The sequence below is a fragment of the Oncorhynchus nerka genome, linkage group LG23 (genome assembly GCF_034236695.1).
Source record: "Oncorhynchus nerka isolate Pitt River linkage group LG23, Oner_Uvic_2.0, whole genome shotgun sequence".
NCBI classification, from domain to species: Eukaryota; Metazoa; Chordata; class Actinopteri; order Salmoniformes; family Salmonidae; genus Oncorhynchus; species Oncorhynchus nerka.
Genome location: NC_088418.1, coordinates 48,073,138 through 48,083,425, shown reverse-complemented (window position 1 = coordinate 48,083,425; position 10,288 = coordinate 48,073,138). Strand labels below are relative to the sequence as shown.

At 46.0% G+C, this 10,288-nt stretch overlaps 1 protein-coding gene across 1 annotated transcript; it reads left to right on the top strand.

The window, feature by feature from the left end:
• The first annotated feature begins 778 nt into the window (after positions 1-778).
• On the top strand, positions 779-10,027 carry LOC115106966 (prosaposin receptor GPR37-like). Its single transcript, XM_029630230.2, has 2 exons — positions 779-2,566; positions 7,627-10,027. Exons 1-2 carry the CDS (start codon positions 1,457-1,459, stop codon positions 8,440-8,442), a joined length of 1,926 nt encoding a protein of 641 aa, XP_029486090.2. The 5' UTR covers positions 779-1,456; the 3' UTR covers positions 8,443-10,027.
• The last annotated feature ends 261 nt before the right edge of the window (positions 10,028-10,288 follow it).

Below are 10,288 nucleotides of genomic sequence, written 5' to 3'. Positions count from 1 at the left end.
GCATACAAAGCTGTTCATTTTAGTCTATTCAAACAGACACCCATTTCAAAGAAAACACAAACTCATTAAGATCAGGCATGGCCAAATAGTGGGCTCGGCCAACACACTTGGACACACTTAACAAGATAGTTTTGTTGATGCTGAGAACGGAATGCATATGTTTTTAAACAACATTCTTAGAGCGTTCTCTGAACATTACTAAAGTATTCTTTTATGAAAAGTTTTCTTAAAGATCTTGGGAACAATTTGAGAACATGACTTTAAAATGAAACCGTTTGAATATCTCTATGAAACGTTATGGTGAAGTACTGAAATGTAGACAGAACGTTGTTTCTTGAGGTTCTTGGAGCAATTTGAGAACATTCCAGTTGGAGAACGTTCCTAGAACATTATCATGTTAACGTTATGAAATACCAAGATTTGTTTTTGTTTTGTCAAGTTCCTTAAATGTACTGAGAATGTTCCAAAGCCAAGCAACTATTTGACACCATTCCCAGAAAGGTTGTATGCAAAACAACCATAGGACAACCACGCTCTCACCAAGCTCTAAGAAACATATGGTTGTCGAACTTTATGTGCTAGCTGGGATGTGTAAACATACCCTGTAGGCTACTGCAGATGTTTTGCACAATAACTGATAACTGATCGAACAAACAGACATCAGAATAGTTTCAACCCAAAATATGATGTTAAACCATGGAGAAAGAGGTGGTGTCAGTATACGCCGATATTGCTATGGTAATTATGATGATAATATATTTATCGAGTGCGCGTCATCGGGCGTGGTTGGCTGCCAGCGGCGGTAGTCAGGAGGCAGGATCTGGTTGATGCGGATTGACAGATCAGGGTTAGCCGCCAGGGGAGTCCATTTTCCTTCACAGTCCTCCCCGAGACACCCAGCTCACCTCGGTGCTCCACGAAGCGGACAGAGAGAACGAGCCAGAGCCGCGCCTCTCTTCTCTCTCAGCTCGCAGCTGTGTCACAAACACACAGCAGCAGCGCCGCACAGTCTGCGAGACTCTCAACCCGACCCAACCACAGCCAGTGCAGCCTGTTCGGCTCACAAGGGAAAGTCCGGTGATCTGCTGTTTATGGAGATGAGATGCATGTGACCATGTTGTCGCTGTAATATATGAGTTTGCTAGCGGCATGTGGTGCCATGAGAACCTTGCAGGGATATCTAGTTCGGTAAGGTATGGCGCTTTCTACTTGACCAAATACATCTCACAGGAGGTGGCGGCTGGCTTGCACAGAACAACAGCACGGCGGAGACCAAACCCAGTGCGCTGAATTTAGATATGAGCTAAAAGTTTACCAACATTATAAGATGTTGGGATCTACATTGAGTGTTTAAGTTGAGTGTGATTCTTGTCATTATGGGTGTAGACTGAACGGGAGCGTATTCTCTTCACCGAGATAACGATGGCTTTCTGAGGAGGATATCTCTATCTGCGCTATGATCTGGACCATGCGGACTCTGATGCTGAGGACGCTGTGTGTGTTGTTGGGGAACGCACATATCGTGTCTCTCAGAAATAATGGCTACATGCGAACTAGAGAAACAGCAGGGGGTTATTATGGGTTTAACGCCACAGCAACACACAGGACCGCTCACACAGCCACCGGAGAAGGTCCCCAAAACACAGTTTACAACAGCACTCGCTCTGGGGGACACGCTACAGGTACGTCCTACTCCAAACAGAATATTCAAACGTGGATGGAAAAGATTCATTCTAATTCTGTGAGAAGGACGCGCGTAATTACGGATGAAACAAAACATAGGCATGTCGGATTAAAACAACACCAGTCCAACAGAACACTAACGCTGGGGGATTACTCTGCCACCCCACACAGGGACATGGTACGCCGCCACAAGAGGAGAAAGTTTAATAGGGAGATTGGCGCAGCCGCTGCCATGGGGACGGCAGGTGGATACAATATCACTAAGTCTCCAGCAATGGGCCAGCAGCGCGGGGGACAACTGGACAGCGACAGACGCAAGAGAGGCACAAAAGACGAGCAGAAGAAGGCGTTTAAGAGGGAGAGGGGGAGAAAAGTGAACAAAACCTCAATGGCTTTATCTCAGGCGCACAGCGCAGTGGGCGGGCTGGACCCCCCTCTCTCTCCATGGGAACCAATACCCAAGCCCCTAGCTCTCACCTCTACCGACCTACCCCTCGACTTCTTCACCAGGAAAAACGAGATGTTTACTTACCGGGAGGAAAACCCGTGGGATGCCACTCCAATGACACCTCCCAACACAGCAGATTTTGGAAGTGAAATCAAAAACCCATTTTACCCAGTGACAAGTGAAACCTTTGGAGCTTATGCTATCATGGGCGTTTCTGCCATCATTTTCCTCGCTGGGATAGCAGGGAACATAGTCATACTGTGCATCGTGTGTCAGAACTACTATATGAAGAGCATCTCCAACTCTCTCATAGCTAACCTGGCCATCTGGGATTTTGTAGTGGTCTTCTTTTGCCTGCCCCTTGTCATTTTCCACGAATTGACTAAGTCCTGGCTACTGGGAGATTTCACCTGTAAAATCGTGCCATATTTGGAGGTATTCTATTATGTTCTATTCTATTTTATTATATTCTACTACAGATTGTCTCCTATATTGGTGGCTGATGGGGCATCTGCACATTTCTCTTTGCATAGGCACAATTTCAAGTAGTATTGCATTGTCTAGTACACATTTATAATACAGTATTGTCATTGTCATATTCAGAACAAGTTGTGATAGAAAAGTCTATCACAGTGAACAGGACACTAATCCATTTCCCCCTAACAGGGGATTAGTCATCCTCGGCACAATAATAAACAAGATGAGTTCCCACCAAACTCAGATGTCACCTCAACTCACTGTGACACCCAGTGTGACACTGCTACATACACCTGCTGGCTGCTGGATGGAAGTGGCATCCCTACCTCCACCCTCACCTCATGACACCCACACACTTAATCCTTCCCTCTATCTCTCCCTCATTTTCTCCCACTTCTGTGTGTCTCTCGCTCTCTCTCTCTATTTCTCTCTCTCTCTCTCTGTGCAGTCATGCCTTTACTTTATGACTTTGGGTTAAAACCCATTTGTTATTCTCAGAACTCCTAATCTTATTGTGCAGTGTAGTGGTGAAACTGGTGAATGGTATTGGGTTTCTGCTGCAGAGAAACATGACTTCTAAGTAGAGCACTAGGTGTGCAGTGAGGAGTGCTTGAAGAAGGTGTCAGTAGACCGTGTGTGTGTGTGTGTGTGTGTGTGTGGGGGGGGTTGGTTTCCATGCATGTGGGTGAGTGCGTGCAGGCACGTTTGTGAATTTTAAACATGCATGCCCACGAGTCCCTGCGTGCGTCAGTGCATGCGTGTGTGTCGTCCGGCCATGCGTGTGCATGTGTGTGTCCATGCGTGTCCTCAGCCCAGTGTAGTGCTGAGTTGACCCACTGTGACTGTATGTGGATTAAGTGGGGAGTAAAGTCACTCCGCAGGCAGGATGTGGGAGAGAACACTCCACTGGGAGGAGAGGAAGCCTCGGGCTGCATTGCCCACTGACTCACACACAGATGTGTGTGCAGACACAATCAGACAGACTCACAGACGAAGACACACGTACGCATGTACATGACCACACAGCTAACATGGTGACGATAATGCATTAGATACAGATAGCTAGGAGAGGAGGAGAGATGCTACAGTTTTCCACTGAGACATGGACAGTCCCTTTGACACGGATGGGAGGAGCTCTCTGTGGTGTGTGTATGTGTGTGCGTGGCTTCTGTGGCCTGCGAGTGTGGTGTGTGCGAGTGTGTGTATGTAATCAAGTCTCCAGTGGTGTGCAGAGCTCTAACATGCTGACCACACCGCTAGCGTTGCACCCACACTGCTCGCAAGCGCTAACTAGCGTCTGCATTGCCAAGCGCTAAAATAGAAGTCAGTTCTATTTGTGGCACTGAACGCAGTGCAAGTCCTGCCTCCCCCATCTCCTCATTGGTTTATAGAAACATATGCCCACGTGCCATCTCCTCATTGGTTATACACACATGGGTGATTGAAAGATGAACTGAGGTCAGTCAGTCAGTTATGGTAATAGACCTTATTATGAAAGGTAGATGCCAATCGCCATATAAAGTCCAAAGAAGAAAAAGCCGGGAAGGAGGAGAGATGATTAGAAACAATTCGGTTGACCGTTTTATGTGTATTAATTGTCGGAGTAGAGGACCTTGTGCATTTCAGCTAGATAAATTGCCATAAATGTTTAATGCTTTTTCGACCTTTCCCCAAGTTGATATAATTGGTTCAGAGTGTTGTTATATGAATCACGTCCCTTGCTAATGTCTGCAGCGTAGCCTATATCAACAGCCAGTAGTGAATAGTAAAGATAATGCTTCTATAAGTTCAGTGTGAACAGTGAGGCTCAGATAGGCATAGAGGGGTTCTCTCCAGCAACTTTGTCCACTCTCAGACAGAGAGAGACTGGGAGGCTGAGGTGCTGCTGTCTGCAGTGAGATAAACTCATCCCAGTCTGCTGCAGGGAATAGATGTTAAACTGGGAGCCATTCAGGTCAGAGGTGGACGACTGCATTGTGCTGGGACTGGTGTTAATAGCTAGACATTCATCACCCTGTCACCCATGTATGTGGGCGCCCACTTGCACAGGCTCAATCAAACACACATAGGCTCAATCTCTCTCATTTATGGACACACATGCACAGAATCTCAAACACACACTAAATCTCACACACACCTAGGCACTCTTTTTCTCTCTCTCTCTCTCTTTCTCTCTCTCTCTCACTCACTCCACTCACTCACTCACTCACTCACTCACTCACTCACTCACTCACTCACTCACTCACTCACTCACTCACTCACTCACTCACTCACTCACTCACTCACTCACTCACTCACTCACTCACTCACTCACACACACACACACACACACGCAGAAACTCTCTCTCACACACACACACATGGTAGCAGGGCGTACTGATATTCCAGATGGGTGGGATGGCCTGCGCTCCACTGATATTTACCCACAGTGATCCTCTCTGCACGTGCTCAGTATGGTTAGGGGAAGGACGCTCACACACACATACACACACTCCCACATACACACCACACACTCCCACATATACACTCCGCCCAACAGCACATTATCTGTCCCTCTATTACTCATTACTCATGCGGTCTGATGGACACATACATGATAGTTCATTGGAAAATATGTTAAATGATTCAGTGTATATAATTAATATTTGTAAATAATGGATGATGGGTGATAATTATCCCATTCAGGCTATTTGTTAGCTAGTGGATGAGTAGATGCTTAGTTTGCTGAGAGATAGGCCACATAGATAGATAACAACATCACAACCCAGAGAGAATCAAACAAAAATGATTATAGAAGCAGAAATTAAATATTGACTTATTTATAACTGTGTGAATCATGTGTATGCACTGCTAGTGTAGAACAAAATTGGAAAATAATAGAACTGTAATGTCCACTTGGTAATAGACATTTACCATGAGCTTCATCTCAACAGTAACCTAGGATAACCGTATCACACACAGAGCTAAAACAGTGAACATTGAATCAGTGTTACAGTTCAGAGGCTACGTCATGGAGTCATAAGAGTGCTCAGGTCCATATTTAGCCCTGTCTGCCAGCTCGTCTCTGTGATGATCCATTCCCTGACTGTACAGAGAGACTGATGATCCCCGTGGCAGAGTGGCAGCCGGGGGCCTAGGCTTCTCCTGTTGGAGTTATGATCGGGGAAGGGGGGAGAGAGGGAGGGTCAAACGCAGTCAGCCTGTAACAGACCTGAACTGTAATAGCTTTTGTCTTCAGCTTATTAATGCGTGTGTTTGTGTATGTGTGTGAGTATTGCACCATTTATCAATAGATAAGAGTCATTACCATGACAGCCGCTCAGGATCCAACATGGCCGCCCGCCGTGGGGCCCCCAGTCACTCGGTCGCCATTAAACTCTAACATGGGTTTTGAAGGCTGCTGCTCAGAGGAGCTTAATGAGGGAATTCGTGGGCCATTATTAAACCAGCAACAGGGGAAATGTCTCTATTACCTGCTGTACAATATAAGTAACTGAGTCAGACAATGGTGTTGTACAGACTGTGAGCATGGCCACAGACAAGGCAGACATGACAGGGGTCAGGTCTGCCAAATTGGCCTGTTAATCTTTATAAAGATGTCAGGCTGTGGTATGAATAATTAGGCTAGCGATAGGAATAATCACACACAAACACACACACACACACACACACACACAGACACACACACACACACACACACACACACACACACACACACACACACACACACACACACACACACACACACACACACACACACACACACACACACACACACACACACACAGAGCACCTGTGTGAGTGTACAAAGCAGAGTAGGGCTCGAAGGCAGTAGCCTGGCACACAGACGCGATGGTGCATGGTTGTCCAGGAAGCAGGAAGCCCTCTCAGGCTGTAATTAAAGCAACCAATCACACTGTATGACCAGCACAGGCTGAAGGTCATCATTAGTCACCATGGAAGAGGGATCTTGTTTTCAAGATATAAACCAAGTTTTTGGTTGAATCAATGTTTCACCAACTCATTTTTTGTTGTTGCCAGTTTTACTGTTTTAGTATTAACAGGAAAAAATAATGTTATGCTCCTTGAAGTGTACAGCAGTATATACCAGGTGCAAGGTATCAAAATGTATCATAAAAGGATTAGGAATACCTACACACTGTCACATCTCTTTGAAGTCTACCGGAGCATGCTCTACAATAGCATGCAGGTATTTCCTTTCCTTTCATAAGTCTCTCTAATGGTTGACCCAGTGTTGTTCTGTTTTGGCTCTAATTCATTAGAACAGTAGCAGCTTTGGCAGAGATCCATTGTTCATGTGTGGTTCTCCTCTCTATCTCGATCTCTGCAGGATGTTACTGTTTAGAAGGCTGTAGCCTCTGTGGCCTCCCAGGGACGTCTGGGAAACACTAGTCTAATTAACAGATAGAGAGGGAGTGGGGAAGGAGAGAGAGAGAGGAGGGAGAACATGAGAGAGGGTAGAGAGAGAAAGAGAGAGAGCGATGAGAGAAGGAGAGTGAGGTAACGAGAAGAGGGAGTGGGTGAGAGAGAGAAACCTCCACAGCTTTACTGTTTATGTAGTAAACTGCAGCAGCAGTAATCACAGGGCAGGACCGTACAGACTATAGCAGCTGGGTCTAGGTCTGGCTACAGTTAGTTTTCCCTGTTGTAACTACAGTCAAAGTGATTCCAGATGGAGAGGGATACGTTCCAGGTTCCTTGCTGTGCCTCAGTCTTTCAGACATGAACCAAGGCATAGCAGAGACTTGGTTCTGAATGAATTGTTTTCTAAGCTTTGAAAGGCTTACAATTTGGCATATTTTTTTCAGTTGAATGCGTTCTTTCAGTTCAAGGAGAAGACTTAGTACAATCCTCTGTCAGATTTCTATGAATTGTGTTGTCATCTTTGTGAAAGTAAAATGAGAAAGGACTATTTGGTGTACACTGTCAGATGAGTCAACATTCTGTTGAACCATTTATCTTTGTGATAAACCATTTCTCCCTGTATTTGTCCCCAGGTGGCATCTCTAGGTGTGACCACGTTCACCCTGTGTGCTCTGTGCATTGACCGGTTCCGCGCAGCCACCAATGTCCAGATGTATTACGAGATGATCGAGAACTGCACCTCCACTACAGCCAAGCTCGCCGTCATCTGGATCGGAGCTCTCCTATTGGCTCTCCCTGAGCTCCTGATCCGCCAGCTGGTCACCGAGGACCCCGCCCTACCAGATGACCCCCCAACGGAGCGCTGTGTGGTGCGCATCTCGACATCGCTCCCAGATACACTCTACATCCTGGGTCTAACCTACGAGGGCGCGCGGCTCTGGTGGTGCTTCGGCTGTTACTTCTGCCTCCCTACGCTCTTCACCATCGGCTGTTCCCTCGTCACCGCCCGCAAGATCCGCCGCGCCGAGCAGGCCTGCGTCCGCGGCAACAAGAAGCAGATACGCCTAGAAAGCCAGATGAACTGCACCGTCGTGGCGCTCGCCATCGTCTACGGCGCCTGCGTGGTCCCGGAGAACATCTGTAACATCGTGTCGGCATACATGGCGGCGGGCGTGCCGGAGCGGACCATGGCGGTCTTACACCTCCTGTCACAGCTGTTGTTGTTCTGCCGGGCGGCAGTGACGCCTGTGTTGCTCCTGTTATTATGTCGTCCGCTAGGCAGAGCCTTCCTGGACTGTTGTTGTTGCTGCTGCTGTGACCATGCCCACTCCTCAGGCACGGCTAGTGATGATAATGAACATGAGTGTACCACAGAGCTGGAGCTGTCGCCCTTCAGCACCATACGCAGAGAGCTCAGCAACTACACTCCCGCAGGGTCCAATTGTTAAAACCACACAACTACTGTTGAAGGTCCAGTGCAGTCAAAAACATGATTTTTCAGTGTTTTATATTCAGTGTATATTTCCACACTATGAGGTTGATATAATACTGTGAAATTGTGAAAATGATGATAATGCCCCTTTAGTATAAGATCCTTTTGAGAAGACCGCCTGAAATTCATCCTGTTTTGGTGGGATGGAGTTTTGGCCTGCTCGGTGACACCACCAGGTGGTAAATTAGTTAGACCAATTAGAAAGAGTTACAAACGTCTCTGTCAAAAACAGCAAGTTTTCAGTTTTCCCTTCCCCACTCAGACCATTAACCAGACAATCTGAGCTAAATTCTTGCTGGAGAAATTGTTGTTTTCTAAGAAGCTGTTTTTCTTTTTTGACAAGTTACTTAATTATTACCCAAAAATGAAATGATATTGAGATAAAAAATGGCTGCATTGGAACTTTAATGACTACACAGCTACTCACCTGCAGGACTATACAAACATACTAGTACACAGAACTGTACAACTTCACACCTGCAGAGTCAAACTGCTAAGGCTGCACACCTTTGCAACTACAGAACTATACAACATTTCACAAGCAGAATCAAACTGCTTGGATTACATACCTATACACCAACGGTACAAAACTACAGTAAACTACTACACAGTTAGCTACACAACTGACAAACTGGGTGCTAGGGCCACACAACTCCTGTACATCATACTATTAAACTATTACACAACTACTGTATATAACTACACACTAGCAGGGAAAAAGTGTCAGGACTACACACTATACATCCGCAGGGAGCAAGTAACATCTGAACAGCCATACTGCCGAGACAACTGCACTACAACTCCCAATACACATACTGTGCTCCAACCCAGTACACAAACCCAGTGTTCTGAACTGGGACCAGACATGGACAAAGCCAGACACTCGAGACCAGACTACGCTGGACTGTGTTGAGCTGAAATGGACTCAGTGGAGTGGACTAGGCGTGGCTGGGCTGGAGTGGACTCCGAATAGTTGACTGAAGTGGACTGGGCTAGAACGGACATACTGACGTCACCCCTCACTCAAACTCTGCACTCACGATTCAGTTCACACACACGCCTTACTCACACACTGGACTGTACATACTGTATACTACACACTCTATCACTCTAGTGAAGGAAAGCTATATAGGGAAGGAAAGAAGGAAGCGTATGGAGGAGGAATACAAGGACATTACAAGCATATTGTGATTGTTTTCTTTTAATGCGCATTAATATTACTGTAATCGTCGTAGTTGATTTCTGCATACAACTCTGCACTGCCAAACACCTTTCCTCGGCTTTCATACTCTGTCGTTCCCTCCTGTTAGTGTCAGAGTCAGGGCCTCTCTGTCTCTGTGTCTTTTCTGACAGTAACTTATTCTAAATGGCCGAGTGTACAGTGTTGTGACTCAAACTCTTGATGAAGTCGGTGATTCTTGTAAACTTGTTTAATTGAACTTTGCGAGTATCTTGTTCACTCTGTCTGTATTTGATACCAGAAGATGTAAGCGCACACAGTCATCAGTCTAGTTTCTGGTTTCTAGATAGCTTTTTATATAGCCCCCCCAAAAAAACTGTCCCTTTGATTAAAAAAATAACTTGATCTTGACTGCAGGATTGCAGCTCTGTAAAAAAAATGTTTTGAGTGGTGTATTACTTTCCTTGTATTCCTGACCAGAAAATATGATTCTTTATTAGAATTAGAATTCACAATGTTTTCCCTGTACAAACGGACCGTGGGTGTGCAACGCCACAGACGCTTCCAAATTCCTCATCTATAGATTACGCAGACAGAGCAGAACATACACCAGCAGCATATA

Excerpts from the sequence above, each read along its gene's own strand:
- LOC115106966 (XM_029630230.2), top strand. The coding sequence starts at position 1,457 with ATGATCTGGACCATGCGGACTCTGATGCTGAGGACGCTGTGTGTGTTG. Across the intron at positions 2,567-7,626 it reads AAATCGTGCCATATTTGGAG|GTGGCATCTCTAGGTGTGAC; the intron begins GTATTCTATTAT and ends ATTTGTCCCCAG.